Consider the following 15,649-nt stretch of genomic DNA (forward strand, 5'->3'; position numbering starts at 1 on the left):
GGAGTGAGGAGGATGAAGACCAGCCTCACAGCTCCGTTTCATCCGCTCGTTCATTCACTCCCTCATCCCGCGCCGTTCACCGCCACACGCTGGCGACGCGAGGCTTTTACGAGGGTTCACGTGTCGTCGGCCCCTCGGCGCCTTAAAGAGCCCCCCCCCCTCCCGCGTCTCTCTCCGGGCCCCCTGCGCAGCACACAGTAGGTGTGTGTTATCGGCGTGTGAGGAGGTCCCGGGGGCCACCTTACCCAAAGACAACTCGTCGTTTTTACGGCCGGCGGCGTTATGTGGTTCAGCGCGGGCGGTGTGGGGTGAGCTCGGGTGTCTCCTCTTCAAAGCAGGGTGCAGGGTGGGGGGGGGGGTCGTGAGGGGGCCCCTGCCAAGGCGCCTGGTATTTGTGCACGGATTAACACAGGCCGCGGGGCGGGGGCTGAGGCCAGCTGACCCAGGGCTCCTCTTTCTCTCCAAAAACAATAATAATCCCCCTCATAGCGCACTTCTACAAAAGGGCCTGTCTTCACTCACTTTGTGTGGTCGGGGGGGGGGGGGCGCAGCAAAGGGGCCCGCGTGTTGAGCCGCTCACCTGTTCCGGCTCTTTCTCCCCGGGGGAAAGTGTCAGCGTGTCTGGGATGGCTGGTCATGCCAAGGGGGGCTTAGGCGGACCCTATTTTAGCTGGGAAAATCAGAAGGCCACATGGCGGAGGCACGGTGAACCCGGCCTTTCAAGGCCGCCGGACCGCTAAACTGCCGTCAGCACTATTTCCGAGGGGGCCCGCTGCGTTGCCAGCTTGGCGTGCCCGTGAGCGCATCGCAGCGTTTTCAATCACGAGTGGCGATGAGTAGGCCGCGGCCGAAAGGCGGTCACACGCCTGCTGACGCCACCGACACACACACACACACACACACACACACACACACACACACACGACACACCACTGATCCCTGCGCAGCCGGAGCCCGGGTTTACGTGCTTCATTTACAGGTCAGCTACATAACTTACTGCTGCTGCTGCTGCTTCATGGCTGTAGCACATGACACGCTGTGCGGTGTACATCTGAGGAGCTAGAAGCCCTACGGAGTCCAGAACGCGCGGGGCGTTTCAGTGCAGCGGAACACACTGTTTGGTATCCTCTCACTATCAGTGGTTATACGGGAGGGGGCTGTGTATAATCGCTGATAGTTAGCGGGTACGCTAACTAGCAGCGATTACACGGAAGGGGGGGCTTTGTCAATTATTCTTTAGCCATTAGCTCGTCCAAGTCTTGTTCTTGTCCGTGCATGCGTGCGCACGTCCATGTGTGTCCGAGCCGGAGAGAGACAAGACACCCCGGTGCAGAGAGCCACCCGGTCGCTCCGACGACGTCAATGTAATCTCTCCAATGTATCTGGCGCGCTCTCTCTCTTGCTCTAAGCCCTGATCCGTTTCCATTGATCAGAGGGAAAACCTGTTGGCCCCTGACATCTGATTCTTCTATTGATCACTTCCTTCCTTTATACAGTCACCAGAAAGCCCAGCGACTCAACCCTGCTGGTCTGGGCCAGATCTCCGTGTAAGCGGACCGCCGCTGATCTGTGGGAGATCATTCTCACACACACTTCCTAACACTTACACAGGCTTACCTCCACGCACACTCAAAACTCATGGCAGTGTTTAGTGGTGGTTTCTGCGTGCTGGATCAGTGGCTGTGGCGACTTTGCTATTGGCTACAATACCAAGAAAATCTAAAGCTCATTCTCTGCAGTTTTCAGTCCATGTTTGTCCGATATTCCCTTCCACAATGAGTTCTCTGATGAGCAGCAAAGCATTCAGACCAGGGGTCCAAAGAGTGTGTATAATTCGGGAGGAGGTGGGGTGGGCGGGTTGCACCTTATTGAAGCGGTTAAGTTATAATTAGGTGATTTTTCCGTTGAGATAGAATGTGACCTTTCTGGAGTACCGAAAGAAAGTGGCAGCCTCAGTCACATGCGCGCTGCTGGTGGCCAGCACCCCCCCCTCCCCCGCCCGCCCGCCCGCTCGGACGCAGACGCGGCCTGCGCTCCGAGCGGGCGGAGTTGAGCCCTCCAGCTTCACGGAGCTTACCGTGGGTGCAAACCCACGTGGCTCTCTCTTTCCATCCCAACCCATGGCACTCGAAAAGGCTACGGGCCTCCGTAGGAAGCCTGTGCAGAAACCAATGCGCCAACACCAGAGGAGATTTGCATCGCATTTCCTCCAGCGAGCGGACAGCGTTTTACACGGCGCGCATTGGGTGTTGGACTCATCAATTTGCAAAAGGCGCTGATGGTATCCCCGCTCGGAAGGGGACGTCCATCGGTGAGGCATCATCGGCTGCGGAGTGGCCGCGGTGGCGACAGCTACTATGCTAAACACAAGGCTCATTAGCATGCTGGGGATGTGCCGCATATACATTAGGAGCGTGAGCCCTAACTCTGCATATTCCATCGCGCCGTTCCTTTTTATTTATTTTTCCGCGCTGACCATGACGCTGGTCATCCATCTACAGCCCTGACTGGATCTTTTTTTGGTCGCGAGTCTCTTATTCCCCCGGCATGATATATTGGCATACATTTTTCATCAGATAGTAATGCGATTACTCTGTCTTTCTGGCACTGTGTCTTTATCTGGCTGCCCGCAGTACCGGAGGATTCTGTTACTGTGCGGAGATCCATACGGCCTGTCTGTGGCTCCCACTAGGAGACATAAATATACCAATGTATAGATTTTACTCCACACATGAGGAAAACCGGGTGAAGTACAAATATAAACAGATTTGTTCTACATATTGTTTTTGTTTTTTTGTATAATGTCCCGACACCCATTAATAAGTGATAGTGTAATTGAACATCAGGTTAGTCACCATTTTGGTCGTCATCATCATTAACAATTCAAGTAGCTTCTTCAGTTGGGGCCGACCGTGACGTCCGATCATTCTACAGTAGCCGTGTGTGATAAGCCTAACAATATCACGGCACACACCCTGCTGTGAGCGATGGAGACACTCTGTAAAGCAGAACACCCACATGACCATCGGTCAAGGAAAGCAAAGTAATGAAAATATGTTTCTGCACCGGGGCGTCTGTGCTGCTCCCAGCGGAGTACCACCTCCTCCATCAGCGCGCACACACACACACACACACACACACACACACACACACACACACACACACAACACACACACACACACACACACACACACACACACACACACACACACACACACACACACACACACACACAGACCCCTCCCCTGCCACTCCCAAGGCAGCATATGTTTTTTTTATTCATTTATCTCGCTTTTTTTGGGTGAATCCCCAACAAGTGAGACAGAGGGGGAGACAAAGAGAGAGAGACAGAGAGATGGAGCGGTGGGGAGATTGAGAGAGAGTCAAAGAGAGAGAGAGGCAATAGAGACGGAGGGACAGAGGGAGAGGGAGCGACGAGGAGAATATCTCCTGATGCGATTGGGCCCACTGAGCAGGACCCCCCCCTCAGATAGAGTGTCCAGCCGGGGGCCCCTGGGGGCCCGGGAGGACAGGAGGAGGGAGGTGGGGAGAGGAGAGCGGGGGGGGATGGGTGAGGATGCAGAGGGTGGGGGAGGGGGTTGAGGGGTGGGGAGGAGGGGCAGAAATCCATCGGAAGCATGTTTAATTGTCACTGAATTCCCTGCTGGCGTGACTTTAAAAAACCATCCACACAGGAAGAGAGCTGAGATGTTCGGAAAACATTTAGTGGATCAATACGGCTGGAGAGAGCTGAGACTGCCGGGCGTGTGCCCAGGGACCCGGGGCCCTGGCCCTTCCAGTCGGAATACTGTTACTTTTCTATTACTCAGACGGCCGGATCGACCTATTCAGCATATTTCTGTCCCTAGCTCAACTGCACATTATTTACTGCTGTGTTTGTGTGGGGAGGGGGCAGCGAGGCCAGGGGGGAGGGGGGGCAGTGTGTATGTGTGTGTGTGTGTGTGTGTGTGTGTGTGTGTGTGTGTGTGTGTGTGTGTGTGTGTGTGTGTGTGTGTGTGTGTGTGTGTGTGTGTGTGTGTGTGTGTGTGTGTGTGTGTGTGTGGAGGTGCTTCATGTGGGGGAGGGGTTGATGGCCAGCCCTCTGCATGTAAACCCCTTCTCCCTCTCTCTCCCCCTTCACCTCCCCCCTCTCCCCCCTCTCCCCCAGACGTGTGCCACTGATCGCCTCTTATTACCAGATCATTCAGGCGACGAGAGAACACGACAACCACGGAGGCCCCGGCCGTTGCCTCCGCCCAGGCCGCCTGTGCACCCTGTTGCATTTACCTTGTGCCCCTGAGTTTGCACGCAGGTGTGCGTGGGTCCACGGGTGTCTTTGTGCGTGTGTGCACGTGGGTTGGTGCACGGGTGTGCGTGTGTGCACGTGCGTGTGTGTGCAAGTGTGCGTGGGTGGGTGTGTGCAAGTGTGTGCGTGTGTGTGCGGCTGCGATTGTCTTACCTTCCTTGAGCATCCCAACTTTGAGACACTTCATGAAGCGACAGGCCTGACACGACTTGCGTCTCCGCTTGGTGATCTCACACTCGTTGGTGGCCGGACAGCTGTACTCGATGTTGCCTGGAGGAGACACACGAGGAACAGAAACAGGAGGATGGTTAGCACGTCGGACGCAACGCACAGGACCTACGGAGGAGCTCAGAGAAACACAACAGATTGTACTGAAGCCGCGGTACACCGAGACGTTTCTTCTCCTTCCCCCTAAAAGGCGGGCGGCGAGGCCTCAGGCGGCCGTCGGCGTGTAATAAGCACCGGTTTGTACGCCGCGCCGCGTCCGGTGGTCCGTCATAAATCATCCTTGACCGCCCGCCGTGTTAATCATATCCTACGGAATCCATTTCAGCGGGCCGGAGCGAGATGTCCCGGAGCGACAGGCCAACTTCCAGTGTTTGCGATGAAGCAATCGGAGTGTGTTTCCGTGTGTGTGTAGGTGTGTGTGATGGAGGTGGGTGCAGGAGTGCTAACCCCCCCCCCCCCTCTTCACCGCCCCAACCAGCCCTCGGTAGACGCCACCCTAACCCCATACTAAATTGGCCTCATTAATTCTTCATGTGTCGCCTTCAGCCCTGGGGCGGAGGGCACGCGGGCACCCCCTCCCCACCCTCCCCCATCCCCCCGTGTGCTCACCCCCTCCCCCCCCCCCCACCACCACCACCACCACCCCCTACCCCCCCCCCCCCCCACCCCCCCCCCCCCCCCCACCACCACCACCCACCCCCTCTCTCGCCACCGCCGCCTCAATAGCGGTCTGGAGGGCCGGACACACAGCCCCTTGCCACTTTACATATACTCCCGACAGACCCAAACCTGTTGTTACCGCGGGTGGCCATTGTTGACTATTTACATAGTGTACAGGCAAAGAGGCCTGATGCATTATTCAGGCGCAGACGTCTGATTCCAGGACAGCACAATGAAGAGAAAACACAGAGTTCCTCCACTCCCTTCACAATAAAAGCGCCGGTTCTGCTCTCCTCAAGCATTAGTAGTAGAGAGGGGGAGGACATGCGCAGGCTTTTCTCCTTTCTGTGTCTGATTCCTGACGTTCTCTACTGTATTCAGGGGGTTTTCAAAAGGAGGCTTTCATAATATAATAGCTGGGCCGGTCGAGGAATTGGACTCCAACCCCTTTATGAGTCAGGGATCGAGCTTTTAAGCTTTTTGACCTTGGTGCGTTTCCAAAAACGTGTTCTTCTTCGTAGAGTGGTATTTATTTGATCGCACAATTAGGAATCACATAAGCGGCAGGCAAACGTTCAACAGTCTAATTCAACCCCAACATTACAGAGACATAAAGGGCTTCTGTAACAACAGCTTCCTCCAGCACAAAAAAACCCTTACGCACAATGGAGCGGCGAACTGCCTGAAGCCAAGAAGCAGCACATCGCCAATCACAGCGGAGACAGAGCCAAAACCAGAGTGTGCTGACTGCTAAACTATCCCCCCATTCACAAGTATATTGGGATTCTATGCCAGCACTGTCATGCTGCTGCACCGCCCTGACCCTCCGACTACAGTATGTGTTCCTACCGAGAGACGGACACACACACACACACACACACACACACACACACACACACCACACACACACTATCACACAAAGACTGCTGCCTGAGGAATATTCTAGAGGCGTCCCAGCCCCACCAACCCCCTTTGACAACTTATGCAATTATGTTAACATTATTGGACAGATCAAGTAGGGGGAGTCCCAAGATGTTTTAAATAATTAGAAATTCCTCCTTTATATCTGGGTTAGAAATCATTATGCTAATTCCCTTCATCTCTGTGGGACCGGAGTAAATAAAGGTGTGAGCGAACGGGGCTGATGAGCTTTGCCACCGCTCTGTTTTCCTAGCAGAACAGACCATGATAATTCCCCTCCACGTTTCCTGGCTGTATGCCGATTGCAATCAGTACCCAGAATGCAACCTGAATCAGGTCTGCAGCATGGCAGCGCACTGCACGCTCCTTATCGTATGCAGCGTTAACCACGTCTCCTCCAGTAAAGTACACCGCATTATTTAAAAAGTAAAGTCAGTCTTATAATAATAATAATAATAAAGAAAACGATTACTTTTACAGTTACTGTGTGTCCCCAGAGTTTTGAACAGTCTGATTGTTTAGAAAGACCAAGCCACTGTTGGCACATTAACATATTAGACCGACCCTAAAGAGTTGACTCCTTCATTTACTGTCCCACAGGAAAACCCCACTGTTCCCCTCTCAGTGTTTGCCTCCCTGCCTCACCCCCTGCTCCTGGTCGCCCCTACACCTGAACCCAAGGATAGGACAGAGGACAGCCCCCCTCAACTGGGTACCGTTGGTCTGCCCCGGTTGTTTTAGAGCGCAACATGGAGAGCAGTCGGGATTAACTTCCTGTTTCATCACACACACACACACACACACACACACACACACACACACACACACACACACACACACACACACACACACACACACACACACACACACACACACACACACACACACGTGATGACCCCATGCTGGCGGTGCAAGTGAGTTGGATCTATTATTTATACCAATGGATATCAATCTGTTGAGTATGTGACGGGTGACCTCTGACCCCCCGGGTCCTGCTCTCTCCGCTTCATCTGTCGGTTGAGAGGTTACGCTAACGTACGGTTACAAATACCATTATGGAGAGCGCGGGGAAGAATAAAAAAAAAAAAGGACTTTGCCCTTTCTTCCCTTTTGATATGTATCTGTCTCAATTTATTTTATGGCTTTTCAGGACCCGTGCCAGGGCACAGAGGGGGGAAAGTCAGGTCTTGTAAGTAAATTACAGTAAAATGGCAGGTATTTCTCATCAGAATCTAAACTGACTTGTACAGGCTTACTGTCAAGGTTCATTACTTCAAATAAAAAACCGGGGCTACAGAGTTCAGTTGGTTTTCAGGCAATTTTGCACTTGGCTTCAAAATGGAAAGAAAAGAGGGTTCAATAAGAGATTTATGTTTTTGATTGGTGGGGCACGTGAGGGCCGGGATGGAGGTATGATTAGGGAGCAGGGAGAGCAGGTGTGCTGCTGGGATGGATGGTCATCTAGGTTGACATTAATTTGAGCCGGGGCCTTGACTAATGTAACTATCTGCGAGGAGGAGTTCGGAGGGCTTTTCGCGGGATGAAAGGGTGAGGAAGATGGATCTGCACTCGCTCCCCTGCTGAAAGGGGAGGTCTCTCTCCCTTTACGAGGCAGAACCAGCTGACGAAGTCAAGGGGACTCAACGGGAACGGAAAGCTGAGCCTTTATGTATGAAAAACCAAAATATTCGAGACAAATGTTTGTATTGTTTTTAAGATTTTTGAGATAAATGTCATTATTAACATGAGGCCATTGAGCAACATGATGGCTTGAATAAATAAACATATTGAACAGCTTTAAAAATGAATATATATTTTATAATGTAAAAACAGCGATCAAGAATATGTAGGATCAAATATAAATCCAAAGAAAGCGTAAAATTGCTCTAAAAGGACGCTGCGTATCGGCACGAGCGTCCAGAGAGCGGGCAGCACGCCGCTAGCTCGCTAAGTGCTCCGTCTCAGAGCGATGTAATAATGAGCGAGAAAGGACAGCTCCTTTGTTTTCTTCTCATTAGAAGAGGGCCGCCTCACACTCCACCCTTGACTGCCTCGTTATTCCTTTAATTAATCAGTTCTCATCAACGGCACCCTCTCGTTTCTCTCAAGGACTCTCACATCCCTCCATTACCGCCTCCGCCCAGCAATGTTTGCCTGTGTTTCTTTTATCGTTTCACAGGAGAGTTTTTTTGTTTTTTCCTCCCACCCCAACCCCCAGTCCGCCTCCCAAATGTCCCCCCAGCCCCCTCCCCGGCCTGCGTGCGCTGCCTGGGACCCCTGTCTGATTATTATGCCATTAAGCCTCTCCTTCTCTCCTCTGAAAGAGCGGCCGGGTCCCTCTCCAATCTAAAAAGGAGTCCGGCTTTTTTTTTTTTTTTTTTTTTCTTTCCCTGAAATTACCGGGCGACGCGTGCCTGAGGTTCTAATTGGCAGGCCTGTCCCCGGAGACGGCCCCCTCCCCTCCCTCCCGCCTAATGAAAAGCCTCGGCCTTAATTACACTTTCCAAACGCTGATTGTTATTGACAAAACTCCCGTGGCTCGGACAAACGCCGGCAGATTAGCTCCATTACAAGGCGGGCCTTCCAAGAGCAGCGCCAGAGAGGGATTCACAATCGACGAGGCAGAGGGGGAAAAGAGAGAAAGAGAGGGGAAGAATAAGACAGATTTTTTTTGGAGGGGGGTTTTCATTTATGCACCTTTCTCTTCTTAATTGTTTTGCCGGTTGCTTCACTTGAGACGTCTTTCTTCTCTCAATGCCCCATTTGCTGTTCCTTTGTGTGGCCGTCACTGGTTTGAATTTTCAAGTCGGGGGACAAAGGCTATGTTACTCGAGAGGATAAAAACGAGAACGTCCATCTTTTGTAAAGCGGGGGGATTGCGGATGGCAGCATTGGTAAATAGGAGGTTTGGCCCTAATGTTTTTGTTTGACTCTGAAGGGTACATAGACTGTCTAACGCTGATAGGGCTGGAAGGTCCAAAGTCAACAACTATCAGCCTTCGTTCAATACCGTTCCTTCCATCGTGGTTTTATGACTATGTATGAGCACTACGTTTTCCACCAGAAGCCCAGAGGACACTATTTCAGAAATTATTTATATTGTTGGATATGTACGAGCATTGTTTGTTTTGACAGTCAATTTTAAAAGTACAATTATTATTGACTATGATTGATTTGTGATAATTTTTATTGTATTACATATAACCTGTGATAATTTTCAATTTTTCTGAAACCAAATGGAACGGCTTGAAACTGATGGCTGGTTGAAGAAGGATTCCCTGAGTCTATAATATGACTGATTAATCTGGAACAAAGCACACACTTTCACAGTGGGAGCTGGTTGTGGGGGGTTGTGTGTGAGTGTGTGTCAGTGGGTGGGGGGGACCCTCAATGCCTCTCTAATGGGAGATTTGGATGACATCATTTCATGCAGATAGACACTCGCAACTTGTCCCCAAACATAGGGTGTCACACGTCCATTCACACACACAGAAGATTGACCCTTTTACACACACACACATACAAACACACTAATGCAAGAGTGCACGCATGCACAGACACACACCCATGCACTCACACACACACACACACATACAAATGTGAGCCCAAGAACAGGCACACACATAAACACACAAGCACACACATACATGCACGCGCCCACACATGCACACAAACTCACACAAACACTTGCAAGCACGCACACATGCACATAAACACACACACACACACACACATACAAATGTGAGCCCAAGAACAGGCACACACATAAACACACAAGCACACACATACATGCACGCGCCCACACATGCACACAAACTCACACAAACACTTGCAAGCACGCACACATGCACATAAACACACACACAAAACAGGTGAGCATGAGCATAAGAACACACACACACACACACACACACACACACACACACACACACACACACACACACACACACACACACACACACACACACACACACACACACACACACACACACACGCACACGCGCACGCACACAGAATGGTGGGGCGGGGGGGGGCGGGGGAGTGAACAAGACCAGAATATTAAAGGCAAGCACTCAGAGTCCCCCAAAGGCATCTGTGCAAACAGCCCCTCACACTCGACCAAAACTGACCTCTGAGATGATGTCACGGCCACCCCTCCCCCCAGCCCTCGTACCCCGCGCCTGAACCCCGCTCCCGACGGCCCCGGCGCCCGCGTCCACACCGCGGTGAGGGGGGCACGCATGATGGGCTGCGACGCACCATGCCCCCCAGGATAATGAGATACCACCTCCCTCGCTCCGCTAACAACATCCAGCGCCGTGCATGTTCAACACTTCAGCACGCACTGCGGAGAGGAGTCCTCATCCTGATGGTGCAGTGATGAGGGCTATGCCCGATGCGTGTACTTCGTTTTAAGTTCAACTTAAACATCATAACTTGTTTATGATAGTGGAGAATTCATGCAAAAAAAAAAAAGTGAGAAATAAATCATTGTCTTCATTTTATTATTTATATGATATTATTTTTTTATAAAAAGATAAAAGGAGTTGCTTTGCCGTTACTTTTACTGAGAACCTTGCTGATCGCACAGACATGCATGGTGGCTATACTGTGTGGGACTCACGGAGCGGTACAGTAGTACGGGGGCGGGCTGCTGCAGCATGCTTTAGGTGTTCAGTTTGCGGTAGAACACTGCTCGTAGGAGGGTCTCGGGGGGGGCGCCGGGGCTTGCTAGACGCGGTACAGCGACTCTGAACATGGTGATTCACTCTGAGTGGGCTTCGTTCCGAGTGGAGTTTGTGTGTTTATTTTTTTGGCGTGCGTGTATGTTTGTGTACTTGTGTGTGTGTGTTTGTGTGTATGTTTGTGCATGATTGTGTTTTTCCGTGTATGCGTGCGTGTACCCCTTGACGGTAGGGATGTGCTTCCCTGTGTGAAGTGCGTTCAACTCTCAGTGGGCTATGAGAAAAGAGAAAGAAGGCACACATGTGCTCTCTCTCTTTCTCTAGCCACACGGTCACACACACCAACACACACGCAACCCAGAGCACCCAAACACACACCTTGTATTGTCCTCTTGAAGAAGGCCTTGCAGGCCTCGCACGAGGCCACGCCGTAGTGGTAACCCGAGGCGATGTCGCCGCACACCAGGCACAGCCTCTTAGGAATGGAGTTCAGCATGTATTCACACTTGATGGGCGAGTCCTCCATGATGCTGCTGGAGCAGTCGTCGTAGCGCTTGCGGCAGCTGCCCGCGCCGCCCAGCCCGACAGGGGTGAACATGGGCGGGGAGTCCAGGCCATTGGAGTGACTGTTCATGGCGCTGACATAGCCGCCACTGGCGTCCGAGTTGCCGCTGGGGCTGTGGTGGCTGACCGTGTCCACCACCGAGGAGGGGCTGGACGGCTCCGTCTTGATGTAGGACCCACAGCTGGAGGGGAGGTGCCGGTCATCGGCGGCCATCCTATTCAGCAGCCTGGGGAGGGGAGGGAGGGAGAGAGGGAGGGAGGGGGAGGGAGGGAGGGTTGAGAGAGGGAGAGGGGGAGAAAGAGAGGGGAGGGAGGGAGGGGGAGAGAGAGACACATAGAGACAGAGTGAGAGAGGTAGAAAGAGGGGACAGAAGAAGAAGAAGAAGAAGAAGAAGAAGAAGAAGAAGAAGAAGAAGAAGAAGAAGAAGAAGAAGAAGAAGAAGAAGAAGAAGAAGAAGAAGAAGAAAGGGGGGGAGAGGGGAGGGAGGGAGGGAGGGAGGGAGGGAGGGAGGGAGAGTTTAGTCACGCTCCATGAAGACAAATAAGAGGAATGAATAATAGACTAATGAATTTCTTGATAATACTCAATATACAAACACTAAAAACATACATTAAATCGTGTTCCCTCAACAAGAAGAAATACCATTTAGGACAAAGATGAGAGCCGTGTGGGTCTGCTTTAATCTGGCGCTCGGCTAAGGGAGGGAGGGAGCGGGTTAGAGGCTCTGTTTGTTTTCAGATGGTTTCACGCCGCCCACATTATGACTCTCTCTGTTGCGGATGCCTCGTTCTGTCCTCTCTCTCTGTGTCTGTGTGTCTCTCCCCCCGCGATGGTCCCAGTGCCACCAGTCAACCAGGTGGGAGGGCCCTAATCACCTCATTAGCTCCCCAAGCACAAGCAGCTGCAAAAGAGCTGCAGCGTCGCACAAAATGCCCACACTAACATACACACACGCACACACATACACACAGGCACGCAAGCACACACACATACACACACAGGCACGCAAGCACATATAGACACGAGCACGCAAACACACTCACAAGCACACACGCATCCATGCATGCACACACACACACACAAGGACGCGCACACACTTACACACACACAGAGAAACAAGCACATGCACACACACACACACGCATGCATAAACACACTCATACGAAGGCATGCACGAACACAAGCATGCACACACAAACACAAACCAAACACACACAAACACAAAAAGAGACAGAAGAAACAGAAGACCCCAACACACACACACACACACACACACACACACACACACACACACACACACACACACACACACACACACACACACACACACACACACACACACACACACACACACACACACACACGGGCCATCCCAGGGCAGGACAGTGTGGAGAGCAGGGCGGAGCGCGTCTCCTTGAGTCAGCAGTCAGGCAAGAGGAAACATAATGGTGAGCTATTGACTATTTCACCGTCTATGACGCTATTCTGGAGTACATCTCCTCTGATGTAGAGTCCAGTATACGTGGTGGAGGAAGGTACAGCCTGGATGCTGTGGCACTGGGCCCTCGACATGCACCACATGCCCTCCCAGACCTCCTCTGACCTGAGGCCAACATTCACCTTGGTTCCACCCAAACCCGTTTTGCTCTAAAAAATACAGAGGGACGAAGAAGGCACACTTTAAGCTTAGGCAAGCTGACTTTGGTTTATTTGGCCACAAATAGGGTGAATTCAGAGTCGGGGGGGGGAGGGTTGAGGGGTGGGGAGAGGGCTAACTCAATATATTGGGGAAACGGTGTAGCCACTGTGACCTGTAAGGCGAGGACATCACGCATGCACACGCACATACACACACAAACACACACACACACCTCCCATTCCTGCATCAGGTATAGCGTACAGGTCAGGGGTCAGGGGTCACCGGCACCTGCCTACATTAAGGAAATTGAGCCGTCGCACAGCTTATGCAAATGGCGCCGTCAGGGCTCAGACACATGAGTGGCGGCCACGGCGGCTCAGGTCTTTTGCACATTTTGCTCCATTAGCATATTGCCAGCTAATGGTAATGTTTACATACTTGACATGTCAGTTTACCGTCAGGTTGTGGGTGACGCGGCAGGTGGTGCTGCAGGGGTGTTTCCACCGCCAGCACCACCATCACCGCCACCGCCACCGCCAACGCCCCGGCCCCCGCTGCCACCACCCATCTGTCTTATACTTGACAAGAGACAGGAAGTCAGAGGCCCTGCCGCCACCGCTGCCATATCCTATATCAGCCGGACCGGACAGCCCTACCCTGGCTCTCCCTCGCTCCCGCTCCCGCTCTCACTGTCACGCTCTCTTTCTCGCCCTCTCGCCCGCTCTACCTCTCCCTCTCTCCCTCTCTCTCTCTCCCTCTCTCTCTCCCCCCCCCTCTCTCTCTCCCTCTCTCTGAGACTGATTTAATTGTAAGGCTGGGTGAGGTGGGGTTCAGGCCCAAGGGGTCAGGGGTCAGGGGGTCCACCTTATTTTCTCACACTGTCTTCCGGCCCGTGGAGATGGGGGTCAGTGTGTCAAATTAAATCTCATTCCGGGGTCTCCCTTCCCCGCTGTCATGTATATTCATCGGCGCTGGGTGCCCCAACACCACTGGAAATTCACAAAAAGGTTAACTGCTAAAATAAATAATAAAAAAAGAGCCCCCCCTTGTTAAATCCGGTGACCTTGTGGAACAGGGCCTTGGGCAAGGCACTTCTGGAATCCTTGTGTTGATATGAAGCCCGCACAATATAAAAATAAGGTTTAAGGTTTCTATATCAACATTATTTTTTTTACAGCGTACAATTTGCCAAAAAGCAAGCTGTTCAATTTACAGTTTCTCTGTCAAACTTCATCATGTTTTAAGAACAATCTTTGGCCCCCGCGAGTCCAGCTTTTTTTATTTCCTCATAGGGGTTTTGAAGTACTCGATGTCATAAAAAAAAAAAGGTGTAATTGTGTCCCTCTGTATAAACCCTCCAGAGAGACGCCTGTACAGTGAGAAACAGGAATGGTAAATTCATTCCGGGCCCTCCTAAAAGCTGCCCATGCCTTGGGTAATGAATGCAGATTGCCTTCCCCATCAGCGGACGCAGGGCTCTCTGTCCGTCTGCCTCCCGTTCTCCGTGTCAGACGGATATGTGCACCTGTGCGCGAGGGCACCTGCACTCGGATTATTAAAGGAGATGTATTAAAACGCGGGTGCGCGAGATGACTCCATTTAGCTTTTATTTCACCAATTCAGAGTGAGCTTAACCCGGTCGCAAAGGCCAGCCTCGGGGAGACACTTAGCATAATTGCATAAATGTCTTAACTGTTCCTCCTCCGGCTCTATGTGGTCATTTATAATAAATGTGGCGGCTGGACTGGCCTCAACTCGTTCCGCGATGACATATTATACTACTTCTGTGCTTATGTTTTTTAACAAGCTTGCATGTATTGATTAATGACACAGACGGGACAGTAACCACTTGAACCCGTGGCCTATTAATCAAAATAGGTGGAGGTATTTCTATAAATATTAGTATTCGCGCTTCCCAAATGAAATCTATAAATACGATTGTGGGGGGAAAATGAATTATGAACATTAAACGGTGTGACGGCAGCAATGGTGGGATAAATAATTCAATATGTGGGGCAGGTGCTAATTAGCTGGTGCGCTCCGCAGACAGACATCAGCAGGGGGTGGGGGGGGGGCGACGGGATGCGACCTGATGCTGTTGAATCTATACCTCTTCCTAAGGGTAAGAGCTTTTCAAATTCTGCTGCCTGGCTGCCCAAAGGAGCAGTGCTCGTCACAGATACAGTATCTCTCTCTCCCTCTCTCATTCTCTCCCTCTGTCTCTCTCTCTCTCTCCATCGCTCCACCTTCCTCCTGCTCTGTTCCTCCTCCTTTTGTTCCCTTTGTACCGATCAAAATTCATGCTGAGTGGTGGGTTATAGACCCACAAAAGCACACTGGCAGTTTGGTTTTAATCTGATTCCATGTGGCCCTCCTAACAGTATTTCACATCCCTCATATTATTCGGCCGGCATTCCCGTGACTGGGATTAGCTGGCCTGATGATCCTGGAACCTTGGCCATCGAACCCGGCCTGCGCCTCCTCGTCTACCTCCCCCTGCGCCTCCTTCTCCGTCAGGAGGAAGGAGGCCACACTCAGACATCATAACGGCAACGTGAGGAGCTGATAGAACCAATTCGTATCTCTCTCTCTCTCTCTCTCTCTCTCTCTCTCTCTCTCTCTCTCTCTACTCTCTCTCCTCTCTC

The 15,649-nt window shown here is 51.8% G+C and overlaps 1 protein-coding gene across 2 annotated transcripts in view; it reads right to left on the minus strand.

The window, feature by feature from the left end:
* The window catches only part of esrrb (estrogen-related receptor beta), a 65,731-nt gene that overhangs the window by 24,538 nt on the left and 25,544 nt on the right, over positions 1 to 15,649 (minus strand). For both annotated transcript variants that reach the window (XM_056590340.1, XM_056590339.1), the window contains 2 exons: positions 11,179 to 11,591; positions 4,460 to 4,576 (listed from right to left, as the gene is read on the minus strand). In XM_056590340.1, coding sequence (XP_056446315.1) covers positions 4,460 to 4,576; positions 11,179 to 11,591 — 530 coding nt within the window. The remainder of the gene's footprint in view (positions 1 to 4,459; positions 4,577 to 11,178; positions 11,592 to 15,649) is intronic.

Source organism: Gadus chalcogrammus, chromosome 5, assembly GCF_026213295.1.
Source record: "Gadus chalcogrammus isolate NIFS_2021 chromosome 5, NIFS_Gcha_1.0, whole genome shotgun sequence".
Lineage (NCBI taxonomy): Eukaryota > Metazoa > Chordata > Actinopteri > Gadiformes > Gadidae > Gadus > Gadus chalcogrammus.